The sequence below is a fragment of the Taeniopygia guttata genome, chromosome 3, assembly GCF_048771995.1.
Source record: "Taeniopygia guttata chromosome 3, bTaeGut7.mat, whole genome shotgun sequence".
NCBI lineage: Eukaryota > Metazoa > Chordata > Aves > Passeriformes > Estrildidae > Taeniopygia > Taeniopygia guttata.
The window spans coordinates 108,221,058-108,239,256 of NC_133027.1; the positions used below are offsets into that span (position 1 = coordinate 108,221,058).

Genomic DNA, 18,199 nt, shown 5'->3' on the forward strand with positions numbered 1-18,199 from the left:
AAGCCTCTGAAAGTAGGGGAAACCTGTCTACTCCCCAAAAACATCATGTTCCTGCAAATCTAAATGTTTGTGCACTTCAACCCCATCTTGAAGAACCCTGTTTCAGTAACTTTAACCCCGGCCTTTGAGGAGTACATTATGTACAGTTCTAGATATGGAAAACAGGTCAAAGCCAGAGAAGGAAATGCCATCAGGCAGGGTGATGTCAGCACTGCATGGGAAGGAATTCCACAGGACTGTGCTGCTGCCTTTAAACATCAGTTCAAATTACAAGAGAAGCACAGAATAAGAACATCAACAAGACAAAAGGAAGCCAAACCAGCCTTACTCTGCCATGTAAGTGGGGCACCGAACTGAAGGGTCCACAAATAAAGGTCTCAGAGCGGTGATGTCCTCCACATCAACCAGACTCACCAGAGCTTTTGGAACCTGAAAGGTAAGTCAGATTTTGGCTACACAGCCCACAGTGCATTTATTTTACCCCAAAGTCCAGCCATTTGACACCACTTCCCTTTCTCCACCACTGGAAGATTAAGAAAATTAAAACTAATGAAAAAGCCACAAATCCTCCACCAGTCTCCCCCAACTCAGCTTTTGATCCTTCTCCCATACCACAGCTTGATGTTACTATCTGTCATTTCAGACTGTATCTCACTACTGCAGATGGCCAAGACAAAAGAAAATGGTTTTTTGTACAAGGCAGCAGCATATGTTTGGTACTAGAATGCAAAAAAAAAACAAAAAAAAAAACCAAAAAAAAACCCCAAAAAAAACCCCAACAAAACCCCCAACAAAACCCAAAAAATCAAACAGAAGAGCTAGCATCAGTCAGTCATGTCTCAGTGTGAGCTAGAATGCTGGGATAACTTCACAGTACTTGCCTCCTTATGCAGAATATCAAGAGTTTCTTGAATCCTTTTGATGTAATTCTGAGCTGAGTAGTGATCCTGATAGAAACAGAAAAGATTTACTGTCAAATGGAGACACAAGGAATTTAGGTTGGGAGGCTGGAGAATCGCACGAATTCACTTCCTTTTCTGCCCTACAACACAGTGGTCAGTGAAATGTTCTTGCTTCTTTCTAGAGACTGGGGATTTAAAACATAGCAATTAATCCAAAACATAGGGAGGCTTGGTGAAATTTTGGATTTAAAATAAACCTTGTTGAGTAGCAGCACATTTAACCAAATCCACTGGGCCCTTCATGTAAAAATGCAGGAAGGGCCCCAATCTGAATGCATGCTGAACAGCATAAACCAAGCAGCCACAAGCATGCTCACAGGCAGCTGATAAGCTCTCATAAAATAATGTGAAATCATTGCTAGTCAAGGTCATAGCTATAAATAAGGCTATAAAACTTGGCAGCAGCAACAAAGATGCCAAGCAAGGCTCCTGCAGAAGAAGCACATTTCTCAAGCACAAGGGATTGCAGGAGAATTGAAAATGCTCGTAAGTGAGCGTATTAAAGGCAAGAGAGTGAGAGCTGGCAGTGAAAGGTGGCCTCTCCCTGTTGCCTGCCCACTCAACTCCCATGACCTCCTTATGGCAGCCCTAAAGGCTTCTCCACAATCCAGAGAAGCATAACATTCAAATAAGCCTGAGCACTGCAGCAATTTCCCTTACATATACACCTCACCAGTTCCTAGCACCTCCCCACAGAGTTACAGCGTGGTGACAATTGTGGGGTTACACTGCTTTGAACTGCCACTGCCATTCTTGGATATCTAAAGAGGCCAAGCTAGCAGCAGAGCAGTTACCACATCAGAGGAGTGAGGCATTTCTTCCCTTCCATTTTTTGCTTATGGTCAAAAAACAGTAGTCAAAGCAGTGGCTCTTATCCTGGAGTAAGCCAGAGAAAACAAAACCATCCTACTCTGCTGCTGGCAGCTTTTTATATCAGGGTATTGCCAGCAACAACCCCTGTCAAAACATACAGCAGCCCATTTATTACTCATGTTATCTCTGTGAAGGCTTTATGATTTCCCTTGAGGTGTTTCTACACTGCCACCACAGTTTGAGATAACCAGTGTCACTACTCACAGGGTTTTTGCAATAGATGCACAGATCGTTGGCTCCAATATGCACTGTTATGAGCTTCCAGTCAGCACTGAAGTCAATTCTCTGTGCAATAAAGAAGAAAATCACAAGTCTGAATTTCTTTACCTTTGTGATATGCACATGGTGTCATTGCAGGTGGATCTGCTGTGTGAAGCAACACCTATTCATGCTGTAAGTTTGAAGGAGTCCCAGACAACTTACCTGATCAGTTTTCATAAGACTCACAAGCCTTCTTGCTTGGGCTGGCAAGTGCCTGGAAAGAAGGAGAACTAGTGAGTGAAAGTAACACCCATGTTGAGAGATCAACATTACCACGCTTCAGACATCTTAAATCAAGTTGACAGATATCAGAAGGGTTGAGTGAGGACGCAGTACAATACTCATGTTGCTGTGATCAAATTACAGGTTCACATCTTGGTAATAAAATCAACATCAAATCAAACTTGATTATACTATATTATTGATGAATACAGATTTTACTCAAGATCAGTAATTAATCTGGAACTGCAAGTTCAGCTCCTATTGCAGTGCGTAGCTCCCAAAACAGCTAAAAAGCCAAATATGGTAACAGTTGTAAGCAGAGGGACTCTGCAGAGCTAGGCTGCTATCAACCTATTCCTTGTAGACTAAAACACAGGAATCCCCAGTCCCAATACTTATCTGACCTCTTGAGCAACATGTACCTGAAAAACATAGGTTTCAGAGCTCACTGTGCACACCCTTCTCATTTCTGCAGCCTGCACCTACAGTACATAACTATGTGAAACAGCTCTGTGTACACAACTTTCCCAGGGTATTTAAAAATCCAAGAAACCTTCAAGACTACTCAGAGAAATTAAGATGACAGCCTTGCTGTGTTCCAACAGCCAGGTGAGCATTCTCATTCTCTTTTTTTCTGTACATATATATATACAGATAGATAGGATAGATAGATAGATAGGCTAGATTAGATTAGATAGATAGGTATTCTAAAGTGCAATGAGTTTTGAATTACCTAGGCTGAGTGCTTCAGCTTTGTTTGGCTGCCCTGACAGATTGGTCTTCAAATATGAAGAGAAGACAATGGGGTCAGGAAGCATTGACCTTCCAGGCAAGTCTGTGGCTCAGAATGAGCTGCATCTCCCTCCAGGCTCTTGTTAAAGACACTGGCTGTCTATCATTTCTGGGAGCATGTCAGCTGACATTAATAAGCATGACACTTGTTTTGTTTGGCAACCAGAATTTAGCTCCCCTTTGCAATGCTTTGTTTACTGTAGGAAAAAAAGAGGTCTCTCACCACCCTTGTCCAGTTGAATACTGATCTAACACTGGCATGGGAGCATCTACTGAGGAATGAGCCCTGTCATACATCTACTTGTGACACAGACACTGTGTGCACGTAGTAGTTCTTATCACCAGTACCCTTGTACAATGTCATAACCTACTTATTTATATCCCAAAGCTATCACAAGCCACAAGTGGTCACAGTTTCCTTCTGTTCTTACTGTGGAAACCCCTAAGCTAGGCATTGTCTGCAATATTGGCACAGAGGAAAACACCATTTATTGATCTGACAGTCCACAGCATATTTGATTTCTCATACAGTCAGTGAGGTGCTGATGCATCCTGAGCCAATGCAGTCAGCAAGATCCAATAATATCTTAAATGAAATAGTGCCAGCAATGATCCATCCTAGAACAGCAGTTTCAACCAAATTTACATCTTGACCAATGGAAACAGTTTGCTAATGGGAAATACAGATATTCACAATTCCTGTCACCTGTTTTCTCCTCTCTCTCTTAAATTCTAAACCTCCTTTTTTTTATTTCCCCACATGAAATCAGAGACCTCAGCCAAGCTCTGCTTCAGCTACATTATTCAGATCTATCCTTAACTCTATCATGTACTTAAACACTTTGGCAATGAATGCAGATAGTCTTAGGAACATTTTGCTGTATGAGACCTGCATTATTACCTTTTCATCTAGTTCAATAAAGAGCTCTTCAAAGCAGCCATGGATTTAATTTTAAGAAACCCTTACACCTGGTTCTATAAGCTGGTAAGGCTGCAAAATTATCTGATTTCAGAAATGTCCCAAGACCTCTGGAAAGCACTTTCCAGATAACCATAAAGCAAGACAGCCCAGGTATCAATTCTTAAATACCAGCATTAGCTGGTGGACTTTTTTTGCCCTGTGAATCACTGGAAAATGGATGGTTTTGGCTGATGAAGAATAAATGTTGAATTGCATTATCATTCCAGGGTCAAACACCTAAAGCAGGAGAAACATTTCCATACATTGCAATACATTTCAGTACTTGACTAGGATGAATTAATCTTCTCAGGTACATCAAGAACCAAAACATTATAGGACAGAACCCCAAAAGAAGTATTTGAGAGCTCAAGAATGGTATTTTGCAGGACTTTTTGCACAACTTTCTGCAGAGAGTTATAAGACAGAAAAACAACAGAAGACAAGCAGAAATCTGGCATGATTGTTGTCTATGTCTTCTTGCTGAATGTTTACAAAACATGGCTACAAAACACAGACAGCTCAATTTCATCATGTTTATCCAGTCTAGTCACTTGTAGGGAAAGTAAGAAAACTAATTGGTATTGATGAAATCAGCAATTTTCATTAGATTTGCATCCATCAACACATTTCAAACAGCTGACAAATAGCTATTTAATAGCAATGCCTCAGCTGCTGACACAAGCTGCCCTAAGTCACCATTATGACTTAAGATGTTGTGTATCCTGCTTCAAGTACTCCCACCAGACCAAAAAGCCTTTTTTAGGATTTGGCTGATAAAGAATATGAGACAGGCACCTCTCTCATTCTTTCATGCAACAAGCAAAAGCTGGAGGTAATCTGGATATATGCTGCATATAGTATATTAATAAATTCTCACTGATGGCTGATGTGCATTTCACTGACATACACATTTACATTTGGTCACCACCAAATACAAAAATGCCTTCTTTCAGTTCTGTTGGGGCTGTAGGATATAGCAGGGGACCTAGCACTCTATTTCTGTCAGGAAATCCAAGTATTTACTGAGATTACCAGAATGAGTCAGAAGTTACACAGGGTCTACAGGAGAGCAATAAGAAAAACCTGATAAATCCTAATAATCTTTGTTTAGATACAGCAAACACAAACACCTCTCTTGGCTTCTGAACTTCACTTCTGAGACTCCTTTGGGAAGCAAGATGAATTTTTCTTTAAACAAACAAATTAAGGTCTGGGTAATAGCAATTCACAATGTCAAATCCGGGCATGGTCTGCCAGGTTCTGTGCCTGAGTTCAAGCAGCCATCTGTTTTGTTAATTAAACAGCACTGACTTTGAATAAGTATCCAGGGATTTCTAGGATAAGCAATATAGCAAAGCTCAACTCATGCAGCTTCCCAGGTGTGACTAAGAGCAAAGAGCCAAATTCAGGTGACTGCAAGACATTACAATCCCTATTATGTTGGCAGAACTGGCTCCAACTGCACCAGGTCTGCAATGCACCAAACCCCATGGATGACCATTAGTAATTCTCTTTTCTTAAGATCCTAGACTGGCTTTTTCCCCATCTCTCTCCTGTCCTTTCCTGCTTGCTAATCCAGAAATGTGAGGCCAGAATTACATAAGACTTCATCCTGTTTTACTCCTAGTTTCTCTTATCAATTCATTACATGTTCAATTTCTACAAACATTCACATTATCAGATTTACTAACTGATAAATAGATAAATGAATAGATGTTGAACAGGAAGAGTAGAAACCTCTCAACTGTTTCTGCCAGTTTCTTGTTTGTGGATTTCATAATGAGGACTGTTAGTTTCATTTGAAAGTTCAGCAATGAATTAAACCCGTACGTTTAAAGTGTTTTGAGCCAATTTCCACTCTAACTCAACTGGTTCTGCTTGCTCTTCAGAACAAGTTGTGACAGCACATGAGACAGTTGAAAGGCAATTAGATGAAGCATCCATCACCTACAAATGTAAAACAAAAAGCTACATACTCAGCCAGTGCTCCAGGAACTGCCTGGTTAAGGAATGCATTGGAATCATTCTCACTCCCAGTACCAGTTGAGTAGCCCATGATTGTAACATCGAACTCTCGAAAGATGTCTGAAAAACAGAGGTGGCAATGAAGGCAAAAAGACTCCAGCTGCTCCCTGCCTGCGGGGACTAGAAGAACACACCAGCACTGCCACAGGTTTCCTCTGACAGCACAGCTGCTGCCACTGCCAGTCAGCCGTGGTGGATTCACCAAGCAGGGGGGAGAGGGGTCACCCAGCAATGCGCTTGCAGTGCCTGCACTGGCACCAGCAGCTAAGACTGGGGTCTACTGTGTGCAGTTCTCTCTCATCTTGTACTGGTTAAAGCCTAAAATAAAATTATCAGTCATACGACGTTGACTTTGTGAAGCGAGTTTGAAAGGTCCTTCAGCCCAGCTGGAGTTGGTTTTCACCTAAAGCATCTGGGCCTGCTTCACTGTTGTGCAAAATCTCATACTACTGACAAATGTGAAGAACAAAGCCTCAGGTGTATGGCTCTGATGAAGTTCCACCATGTTCTCCATAGCAGCTTCCAAAAGGAAGTTGGCAGAGTAATTTACAGCTGAGAGTGAACATGGCCACATTGTAAACCATAAAATCTACTTCAATCTCAAAGACCAAGTTTAACCACATTTTACAGAGGGCTTTATCAAATGTAACAGGACAAAATGAATCAATTAATTGCTTATTCTAATTATATTCCTGTTACATTCTACTTAAATAATGGCCAACACAAAAAGAACAGTTTACTGGCCCTCTTTGAATAGAAGTTTATTACTGCAGCTGATCCAAACTGAAAGTCGAGTAGCTCTACATTAACAATAGACTGAGCTATGTAAAGTTCCAGGTTTCAGTGAAGAGAAAGTTAAAATTATTCTCTTCAGGTTACATGTATCAGTAGGCAGCGTTATTTACCAAAGAGGCCTACTCTATGCAAATATTTCTTTCGGAAAAATTGTGATGGAATATTTCTTAAAAGCAAATGTTAAGTACGTCATGAGCACAGACATAGCAAGGTTATTTAGAAATTCAAATAATACTCACCAAAGAGTTGAAAAAGGAGAGAGAAAAGAAAGTATGGGAATTTCTATCTGTTCTCAGCTTCACTGATGAAGGCAACTTTTTATTTCTTAATCGTAGCATACTGTTTCTTTCAAAGGTAGTTCTTGTTAATTACACTAAAGCAGCTTTGAGATACTTAAAAACTCTCTATAAATCTACCAGAAATTAGTCCATTGCATCTCCTCAATCTTGCCATTTATATCTAGCAAACCATTTACTTACTAGGTAGAGTAGTCACGTTCTCCAACGACTCATCTCCTCCAATACTAAAATGAAAAAGAAAAATTCCAGTCACTCACCTCTTATCTGGACAAAGGCAATAAACAAAGTGAAAACCTGCTACACATCATGGGGAAAAGCAAAGGGTTCTTAATTCTATCAGAATCCATGGAGATGACAGAAGTGGAAGTGCTGTTGGGGAGAACAGGTGAGGTTTCAGTAGTGAAGATACTTGTCAGAAGGATTTAATGCTCTTGCAGATGTACAGGGGTACAGTCAATCATCTATCAAGCGGCAGAAAAATGCCTGACATAGCTTCATACTCAAATACTTAATTCATACTTAAGTACTGCAGATTAAAAGGTCAACTTTGAGGTCCATTCCAGCCTCATGAAGCCCCTCTAAGGCAACACCAAACACAGACAGCCCTTGAGTGATAAGAGAACTTCAGCAGTAGCTCCTCACTCCTGCTTTCTGCACAGGGATATATTTCTTCAGCTTTTGTGTTAACAGGACATTCTGAGGCCACACTCCAGCTTACACAGAGGCATTAGTACAGCACAGAACTGCTTCAGTCAACATCAACAGAGCTACATCACAGCAGCAAAACAATTTAGTCTTTTATGACTGTGTGTTGCTATATGTGGCAAAGTTCTCTGGCCAAAGAAACAATTTTCCATGACACTACAAAAAGTTCAGAAATAGAAAACTTTGAGAAGTCCTAAGACCAACCAGTTCTGACTTGTTTTGTAGATTTCCAACCTGACATCCCAACATAAAAATACAAACTGTTGCAGGCAGCCAAAAATGAAAGCATGGGAGAGATCAGAAAGCTTGCTTAAAATCCACTGCTGAAAATATTTTCTGTAAAGCTACCCTTATGGCAAAATCTTGATACACCTTTAAGAAATGCTAGTCTGAGAAGTAACCTTTTTTTCAACTTTCTGACAGCTGAAAGACCTAAAACACATCTCTTCATCACCTTGGCTGAAGACTTACCTCCAAGACAGTCCCCGGTATTGAGTGATCACATCCTGGAGGGTATCTGAGGCAATTCCTGAACCAGCCTGGACATTATTTTTCATTAACCAAATAAAATTAAAGCACTGTTACTAATGCAATGATACAAATACATAAACAAATACAATTTGCTAATTTAAATAGAATTACATAGTTGCTTTATTTACTTTTTAATTGAATTTATGTCTTCCAAAGTTTTAAAAGGCATCTGACTTTTCCCAAACCTTTCTCCTGAAGGACACAACAATACCTTTCATAATTATTTAAAAGCATCATATTGTATATATGACACACCAAATGTATGATGGAGCTGTGGAACAAAGACATGGGTCTAGATGAGCTAAATAACAGTTTTATGGTTGCATTAGTCAACAGTGATGAAAATCTCAATTGAACACACAAAATGGCTAATGATATGAAACACTGCATGAACACAGCAGAGAAAATAAGCATGTATCAGAAAGAAGCACCATAACTCATATATATCAGTTTGAAAACCGTTGTGCTAAATTGAAAGATTTATATCAGAACTAGAGCAAGGAGGAAGCACTTTCTACACTTAACCCTGAAGAAAGAGGCAAGCTAGCAACTACACCCCTCCTAAAACACCTCCAGAATTCAGAAGCAGAGTTCCTGACAGCTGTGATTGTATAGTTTTATTCTAAATCTCAGTGCATGTTAGTACTTGAGTACAGTACTAAGCAGCTATTGTCTGCTACCTTAGATTAAACCACAATAGTACATTTTCTTCTATGTATAAACTTTATTGAAATAACAGAAGATTGGTGCTCAGAATAACTGTGCACAGGCCAAGTGCAGCTCTGAGACAGCAATACATCACTGCATGTTCTATGAGAGCAGATTTTAGTCCCAGTTCCTACAGACTATACTTAGAAGCAGAAACCCTGCAGGGCCCTAGATATTACAATACAACAACCACAACCATATACAGAATATATTTGATTTGTTAATACTGCGGGTTTACATCAAAGTGCTTCTATTTATTTCAGTAGCCTCCTGCGTGTAGGAGTTGTAGCACCATGTCTGCCAGAGAGTTGTGAAGGGCTCACGGTTTGTACACACAATGTGTTTGTTGTTAAGGCTCAGAATATGAGAAACCTATGATCCAATTACATCTTTCTGTCCAGTGTTTCCTTTGACTGGCTGTAGAATTTCAATCTTTGACCAGTATGAAAACATAAGGCAGAAAGGCATAACTGGAATATGGGATGTCAGGATTTTGAAACATATTCCTTCTTGACTACCAAAGATAATCATCAGCAGCAAGAACTGTATCGTGATCAAGAAACCAGTTAGGAGTTAAAAGAAGCACAATAAAATGACTGAATATCTTCTGAAACATATTAAGTCAGAGGGCTCTCACCCCATACTTCCTTATTTCATTAATGCTAAAATGATTAAAATGCTATTATCCAAAACCACTTCTGCATTCTGTTCCTGAAAGAACTGAGGCTGAAAAACAGGCTCATCAGTCCATTCCTATGCAGAACAAAAAAAACCCTGAAATGCACAGTAACCTAAGCCTTGTGCTAGGTCCCATTCATTTCAACAACATCTGATCTCCTCTGCCTCCAGCCCAGCAAACTACCTAGGCACCTCTTTAAAGGATTTGCCTGTGTTTTTGCCTGAGTTCAAAAGCATATGAATAACTGGAGAATGGAGTGTTGGAAGACTGACACCTTCCTTCCTAACCTAGCTGCTAGATCTATTGTAATCCATGAATGAACAGATCTTTGCTTCTGGGTGCAATAGCTATTTCCCCTCCACTGGAGCAGGCATATGTTTGTAGTTTTACCAAGAGAAAACAAAGTAAAAACACCATCTTCTCACCGTCAAAGAATCCCCAAGGGCTGCTACAATTCTCACATCAGCTGGCTTTAGGGAATGCACTGCAAAGGAAAGAGATACAGCTGGACCTGGTTAGGAAATAGATTTTTTTTTCTCCCTGTGTATGTGAAATATGCCATTGTCATTGTGATTCTCTGTCACATTGTTTTTTCAATACCCAAGTGATAAATCAGAAGCTCTTTTCAGCTCATCTCCTGTGAATGTAGCACCAACATATGCACATTATTCAGTTTTTCAGTGGTTAACGTCCCTTCCAAAAAGACAGGAGAGCAAGGAACAAATAACAATAGTGGCAATCAACATCCAGCACCAAAGTGAATGTGAAACAATGCAGAACTACACAAAGCAGGAGCAGCACATTAAAGACTTTGAAAGACTAAGGAAAAGACAACATGAAGTCATTTGAAAAACCAAATCCTGCTAGATTCCAGACTAACATGAATGAAGCTGTATTTCCAGTTTCTTTCCATGATATTTAGGTGGAATAGCTTATAAACTATGTCAGCACTCAAATCTGGATTTCATCACAAGTTATTTTGAAGTTCTCCACTGGCAGCAAGTTCAGTGAAGCTACTTAGTTAGAATGCTACCTTGCATGACAATGTGGCATTGTATCTGTTGGGCAGCTAATGAAAAACATGACATCCTTTCTGAGCAATGTTTTTCACAGTACAGCAACCATTTCAGCCAAAAATTAACATTCATCTTGAAGGACAGCTGAAGGTAATTCAACTTCTTAACATAAAACAGGCAAGACTACCTGAAGTTGCAGGAGGGGAGGATGGAGACCTGTCCTCACATGGCAACTGGCTTCCATAATTCTAAAGAGAAAAAGAAAGCTGAAGAGCATTTGGCTACCAAATACAGTCAGTAGAAACTAGGATCTTCCCAGCAGAGGCCAGGTGGATAAACTGGAGCCTCTTTAGCATGTAATTAACTAGACAGGTCTTGGTTGCTCAATTCAGTAGTCAGATTCAGTATTGCTCAGAAGAGTGCAGCATATGTACTACACATGTTTAAGCACATGTTCTTACAGGTGTTTTCTGATGCATTTTGTCTAACTCAGAGAGTAGCTCCCTGCTCCCTGCCATGCACTCAGTTTCCCAAACCCCTCTGGCCAAAGACTGATTTCCTGTGTGCTGCAGAACATAACTCATTTGGTTACCATACAGGAACAGATACAGCAGAGTAACAGCGGGATGGTGATGTTGACACTTACTGGAGTTTGGTTAGGGTATGTGTAATTACTGTTCTTATATGTCCTCAGGAATGGCTCAGCCTACAAAACAAGGCAATCAATGCAAAGCAACAGAGGAACACACAGAGATTTCCATTCCCCAAACTTCAGCTCTCAGATGCCTGTAGATGATTAGCAGCTTGATGCAAATAAGACACAGGGATTAAAAATAAATAAATAAATAAATAAATGGCCTTTTAAAAAATCTGTGTAACAACAGTGTAAATCTGGGTTATATTTTTATAACAGAAGTCAGAGAATACGCTCAGGACCCTGTGAAGCTTTGCCATTCAGTGTGGATACTTGTTGGGCTTGGTTAGGTAGGCCAAACACCCTTCCCTTGTGTTTTGGCCACCTGTGATGTGTGACTCTGAGGAAGCTGACTCCTGCTTACCCCCCATCCTCTCCTGGGTGGGCACTCATGCTGCTCTTGGTGGCAATGGCACAAACTGTGTGGGGAGGAGCAGATCACCCTCACAGAGCCAGAGCTCCAGGCACTGGGTAAAGGCTCCCAGACCCCCAGCCACTCCCAGCACCTCCACATAAACACAGACACCCTTGTAACTTACCTCAGATGGACATTTGAGGACAAGCTCATCATCCATGCTCTGACTATCTGTCTTCTCCCCTACAGGCTCCAGCTGGGGGGAAAAGGGGATGCACAGATGAGTACCAGAGAGCAATGGGTGATGCTGTGCTGCCAGTCATTAGAAATCACTTCTGCAGCACAGCAAGACAACTGCAGCTGCCCCATGCACTGATTCCTTGTGTGCTGAAGAGGCTAATTCCCTTACACCTGGAATGTGGCCTGTGGTCAATGTGCCTGGCAGGCGTCATCTTCCTGAGATACAGCCCAGACACACCCAGCTGTACCATACCCCGAGATTTATTGCTTTGATATGACTGCTTTAACAATTCAGGTGACCTTTCTTCATATGATCACTCTTTTCCTTTGTAAACACAATTCAGAAAAGATCTGGCTACCTAGCTGATCTCGGTGGGGGGAGCTTTTGCTGCCAAGGGCAGGATGAAGTGAACAAGGAGAGAGCAATACAACCTTTAAAAATCTTACCATGTTGTTCCACAAAGCACGTGCAGCCTGGGAATGAGACTTTTGGCTGAAGTGGAAACAGTCTGGGGCAAAATATGAATCATCTGGCCATCCCTCCTGGAAAACAAGATAGGTGCTGTTACAGAGGCAGCAAATATGCAACAAGCTGTCTTCTCTCTTCTAGTGATATAACCCAGCAGACTTCTAAACAAAGTATCTGCAAAGGCCTCTGAGGCAAACAGAATTAAACCAGGCCAAGGAAAGTTAGTTACTCAGAACTGAGAAGCCTTTTAAAACTCTTTAATACACTATTCCCAAAGTAATGAGGAATACAAACCACTGTGACTCTGAGAACAGAATACCTAGGCGCAGATATCAATTGTGTTCTTTATTTCCCTTGAGATTTACACATTACAGTCCTTTGAAACATATGAGTTTTCATACTAAAAGTCATTTACCAAAGTTCTGTAAAGGACTTGATGTATAGGGAATGTAGAGCAAGTGCTCCCTGATGATTTTGACCTTAAATATCTACTTCATGGCTGTCCAATTGCAGTGTCCCAAATCAAGGTCTGCATTCCTGTTGCCCAGTATATCATATTCCACAAACATTTCATGCAATTTTCGATGGCAACTGAACATAATAATTAATTACTATGTCAGGAAACTGCTAGCTACATTAACAGCTAAAACAATTTTGACAAGTCAGTGACATTGCACCAGGATTTAATGTAGGTGTGGTTTTCTTGTTAGTTTTACCTGTGTTTTTGGCATTTCCATATTAGTCATAAATGGCTGCATAACCACTGTGAAATCATCCTTCGTGTCATACCTTCCACTCTCCACTAACTGGCGGGTTCCCTCCTAAAGAGTCAAAGAAAAGTTGTCATGGTTCCTTCTTCTGTGTTCAGCTCATCAAGATGTTCCATCCTGCTACACCTCACCCAGGGGTTGCCCTTCCCTCCTGCAGAAGGTTTTCAGCTTGTGCCAGGCAGCCAACCCAGCTGCCTTTTTGATACACCATCCTGCCTTTTTGAGACACCCCACACAAGGACTGCTAGCCTGCTCAGGGATAAGGTTTTTTGCACAAATATGTCCTTCCAGAACCATCAAAGTATTTTTGGTTTGGCTGACACGCTGTGCCTGAATACTTGTTCCTGAGTTACCATGTTGTTTGACTGAACCTGATTTTCAATAACATAACTGATCAGAAAACTGCTGACACTCTGACATACTCTATTTCCTGTGGCTCTGTAACAATTATTCTTCTCATCTGTTTTGCTGGTTTAGTGAAACAGAATTGTAAAGATCCTGATCCTACTTTTTTTTTTTTAATCACAACTACAAATATGTCATTAGAATGAGTGAAAACTGTCCCCTACTTTTAAATTAGCCCACCTGTGGTCCCTTGATCAACAGAAGGATGACCTTAAACTTCTAACAAATGCAATGTGCCTTACCTGATACATTCTGTTAAAGTAGATCAACTTCTTTAACTCATTGGAATCGTTCTTAGGGTTTATGACACAAGGGCACAGTGTCCTGTGAGATAAGAGCGTGGCACTGAGATTTGTTCTTCCTTTTTCCCTCTTGCTTCCCAGCTGACAAGCTGAGGGATTAAAAGCTCTGAGAGGGATTTCTTTAAAAGGCCATTGAATGAGAGCATTACCTCTCACCCCTAAGTTTCGTCATAGCCCAAATTCTTGAGCAGAAACACATTTATTAGGGATAAATGAATGAACAGAAAGTGAGAAAAAGCTTCCACGCAAGCAAAAACCACACTGTGTGCCCATGGCAAGGTTTCAGCAGCAGGAGTGATCTCTGTGAGGAGGAGCCAGAGCTGCCTATTCTGGACACAGCTCCAGCAAACCAACCACAGGGTATGGCTGAGCCTCTCAGCCAAGCTAGTGGTGTCTGTGTGAAAACCTACCTGAGAACAGGCAGAAAGCACCAGAGAGAGAGGAGAGAACAATAGCAGGAACAAGGAAAGGTGCTCCAGAGCAGAACAGGCACTCCTGGAAGGAACCACAGCCTGTGGATGCACAGGAGTGTAGCACTCCTGCTGGAGCACAGGACAAGAATGAGCAGGGAGGAGTGGCAGAGAGATCCCAGATGCAGACCCCAAGCCATGCCTGAGGGTACCCTGCAGCAGTAACAAGGCTGGGGGGAGAGATGCTTGGAGAAAAGTTGAACCTGAGAAGGAGGGAGGACAGGTGCTTTAGCTGCTCAACTTCTTTTTTCATTCATTTCCCAATACCAGAATCAGTAAATAAATGTTTATGCTCATGGAAAACAAATACAACTAAGTTCCCCAAACCAGGTCTGTTTTGCCTGCAATGATACTTGGTAAGTGGCTTCCTAGATTTTATTTTGACCCATGATTTTCTTGCTCACAGTCCTTGTTTTGTCCCCGTGTTGCTGGGGTGGGGTGAATGAGCAGCTGTGGGAGTGCTTGGCTGGAACCTGGGGCCAACCCACCCCAAAAAACTGTTCACAAGTACACTTGTGCAACATGCTTTGCTTCAGCAGAACTGTGCAAGCATTCTTCACGATGGAGTTGCCACAAATTCATTCTAATCAGCTGAGAGAGTCAGAGGTTATAGTGTGTATCACAGCAAGGCTGGTAAAGCACCAAAACAATCACCAGGACTGATGCAGAATTCTCCATCCTTAGAGAGCCATTCTAACCTGAGACATTTTAAGATCCTGTGAACTCATGTTGGCCACATTTATCCCTCCCCTGAGGTTTTGATCTTTCTAGGACATGGATATTTTTAGGATGTTCCATCTTCCTGGGCATTTCTTCAGAAATCCAAATTAGAAGAAGGACTCCTTTCAAATACCCTGACAGTGTGACCACAGTAAAGCATCCCTGAGGGAGCTCTTAGAGAAAGCCTCCTACAGAGATGCATTTGCTACAAGCAAAATATACACAGATCCCTACTGTGTCCAAACTGGTCTTAATGGAGACCAGCTAACAAAAGCTTTTACTTCCACAGTACATCTATATGAGAACAATACAAATCTAAATTGTGTTTTAAGAAGTTTCACAAACATGATAGGCAACTTTAGTAGATACATATTCTCTTTAAGTTGTTTGCTACTCTCAGAATAAAAAGAGAAGACTTTCAAGATAAAAATCTTCCTTAAGATGGTTCTTCTACTCAGTAGAATGGGCTCTGCTTATCACCCTGTAAACTTGACTTGCTGCCAGACAGGCAAATGTTAAATTCAGCATGGCACCTGAAGTTATGTGGGAAGATTACAGCTATCATCAGATAATCTAACCTAAAGGCTTTGCTAACTATCCTTGTCCAATGAATAAGGCCTGGAGATACTTGTGTATTCTAGCCAGCAACCTTTGTAAAAAGAAATAAATAAAAATTTTAAAAGAACTACAACTGGCTATTGGGAGCTTCAAAACCAATTTTCCACTGGCAGCCACAAGGAAGCCACTCAGTCACAGCAAGAGGGTTGCATTTCTGTCTCTTCTGTAAAACCAGTGGCTGCCTACATCCACAGGACAAAGTTATTCTCCCCACCTGTCCAGAAAAGCAGAGACTTTTCTGAAAACAAGCAAATCCTGCCAGAAGCAACTCCAGGGGACAATGCTGGACCCTGTCTGAGTCACCAAAAGTCCACTCAGGGTACAGGCCTGCCACCTCAGTAGTGGATTAACACTGATCTGGAAAGGATTGTTGAGATATAAAGCAACAATCAAGCATCCAAAACATCTACTTGAGACACTAATTACAGATAAAACTAATAACCAGCAATGAGATTACAGAGACTAAAAACTGCAGAAGAGGGAGAGTTTTAAGTGCAGAAAAGTAAATCTGTAAATAGAACTAGAAAACCTTGTGTCTTAGTGTCTTCTCTATTTTCACTGAAGAGTGCCCAGCTGAGCTTTCTCTGCTCTGGCTTGGGCTCACTTGCAGGGTAAGTGTGGAGTCAAAAGTGGCATAAGAAGTTCAAAAGAAGCAATAACAGCAGGGCTCAGAGACAGCCACAGAGACAGCTTATTCTAAATGCTGTGTTGAAACCAAATTGTGGAGACATGCACAGAGAAAGATGTTTGGCAGTCTGAAATACTAGATCCTTTTCCCTTTGAGAAAAAACTTCCCGAGAAGACATTGCAGCATTCTGAACAGCAATGAGAGCTGTAACATAAATCATCTGCAAACCTCATCAGCACTTTTGGGCAGCTGTTGTTTTTCGCCTGATGCAGCTCCCGGAGCCTTGCTATGTAAAGCATCGTCACCAGGTTCACATATGCCCGTGGAACCTGCCAAGAGGACAAACAAATCCATGGCAAACTCCTGGAGCAGAGTGTTGGTTTTGTCCCTACACAGCCACAGCAGACCCTGGTAGCAACCTGCTGATTCAAGCCTTGTGTTTTATTTATAACAGAGGTGTTCAAAGTACTTTCTCAATAATTAATTCCCCACACAAGCAATACTAAATTACATCCCCTGCCTAGTTCTAGTCTAAATGTTGATAGCTGGTCACTTGAAAATGATGGCTTCAAAAAGGTTCATACAAGTTGTTATAAGTCTCAGCAATACCCAGACACCTGCTAACTCTTCAAGTATTCTTATCATTCTTCATGTAATATCAGAATCTCTCTCTTAATGACCACAAAAATATACTTATTTGCAGTTTAAAGAACAAGCAAAGCATTTTACAGTCAGTTAATAATGTTTGTTCCACTCTGTTATAGCATTTTTTGATATTATTTGTCCATAGGACATCAGATAGAACCAAGAATATCCTTATTCCTTTGGTAAAAAGCTTCCCCAGCCCTTTTTGCCTTTCACAAAGATTTTCCTGTAAGCAAACACCTCTGGATACAGTAGTACTCTGCAGATGAAAACAAGGAAATAAATTCTTAATCAATAATCAGTGACTACTTTGTAAACAGAACAGAAAATCCCTGTTCCAACATACCAGAAAAGTTTACTTTACCTCTTTGTGAAGTAAGTCCAAAGCTATTTGTATATTGTAAGTGTAATTTTCAGGAGAATAGCGTACCTGTTAAAGCAAGAGGGTTGAATTTCATTATTAGTTTGCTCAGGCAGGGACAGGAATGACTAGCTGGAGTCTCTCACAGTAGTGTTTATGTTTCTAACTCTTGGGTCAAAAGTAACAGAGCTGTAGGCAAAATGGTTCTGTCTCTGCTTTGCTTCCTTCCCATCCCAGTTATCACACTGGCAAGAAAAGATCTAGCAGCCACCGGATACCAGTGAGGGTGAAAATTCACAGGGTTTTATCAGTCATCACAACATCCTCCATTCCTAGGCTTGCTTGGGCTGGTCTTAAAAGCACAACTAACAACTCATTAACAGGGGCCATATATGGGAGAGAAGAGTTTGTGTAAAACTAAGTTTATTTCTGCTGTATGGAATATTAGAACATGTCTCCCATATGTTCCTTGCCTGCCACAAATAATAATGGGCAAAACTTACGTGTTTAGCTGAGGATGAAATCACTTCATATACTTGCCTTTCAGTGCCAAAATTTCCTTGTTCAATTTTAATGGTTTAAAAACACTAATTTTATTGTCTCAAGTAATCCAACACTTATTTTTTCACTTGTGGGACTACAACAGTCACATAAACTTTATTTTGAGAAATGCCTGTCTTATTTTCAGCCTTT

At 40.9% G+C, this 18,199-nt stretch overlaps 1 protein-coding gene and 1 long non-coding RNA gene across 3 annotated transcripts in view; one reads left to right on the forward strand and one right to left on the reverse strand.

The window, feature by feature from the left end:
* The window catches only part of PLB1 (phospholipase B1), a 109,907-nt gene that overhangs the window by 59,816 nt on the left and 31,892 nt on the right, over positions 1–18,199 (reverse strand). For both annotated transcript variants that reach the window (XM_072927604.1, XM_030269190.4), the window contains exons 24-39: positions 17,510–17,575; positions 16,729–16,829; positions 14,005–14,086; positions 13,304–13,408; positions 12,566–12,661; positions 12,063–12,134; positions 11,476–11,535; positions 11,017–11,077; positions 10,239–10,297; positions 8,367–8,434; positions 7,371–7,414; positions 6,048–6,156; positions 2,259–2,310; positions 2,040–2,120; positions 882–947; positions 329–429 (exon numbers count right to left, since the gene is read on the reverse strand). In XM_072927604.1, the coding sequence (XP_072783705.1) occupies positions 329–429; positions 882–947; positions 2,040–2,120; positions 2,259–2,310; positions 6,048–6,156; positions 7,371–7,414; positions 8,367–8,434; positions 10,239–10,297; positions 11,017–11,077; positions 11,476–11,535; positions 12,063–12,134; positions 12,566–12,661; positions 13,304–13,408; positions 14,005–14,086; positions 16,729–16,829; positions 17,510–17,575 (1,223 nt within the window). The remainder of the gene's footprint in view (positions 1–328; positions 430–881; positions 948–2,039; positions 2,121–2,258; positions 2,311–6,047; positions 6,157–7,370; positions 7,415–8,366; positions 8,435–10,238; positions 10,298–11,016; positions 11,078–11,475; positions 11,536–12,062; positions 12,135–12,565; positions 12,662–13,303; positions 13,409–14,004; positions 14,087–16,728; positions 16,830–17,509; positions 17,576–18,199) is intronic.
* On the forward strand, positions 349–8,533 carry LOC140683818 (uncharacterized). The gene is made up of 3 exons (XR_012055339.1): positions 349–436; positions 2,794–2,927; positions 8,319–8,533. It is a non-coding gene; the product is annotated as an uncharacterized lncRNA (long non-coding RNA).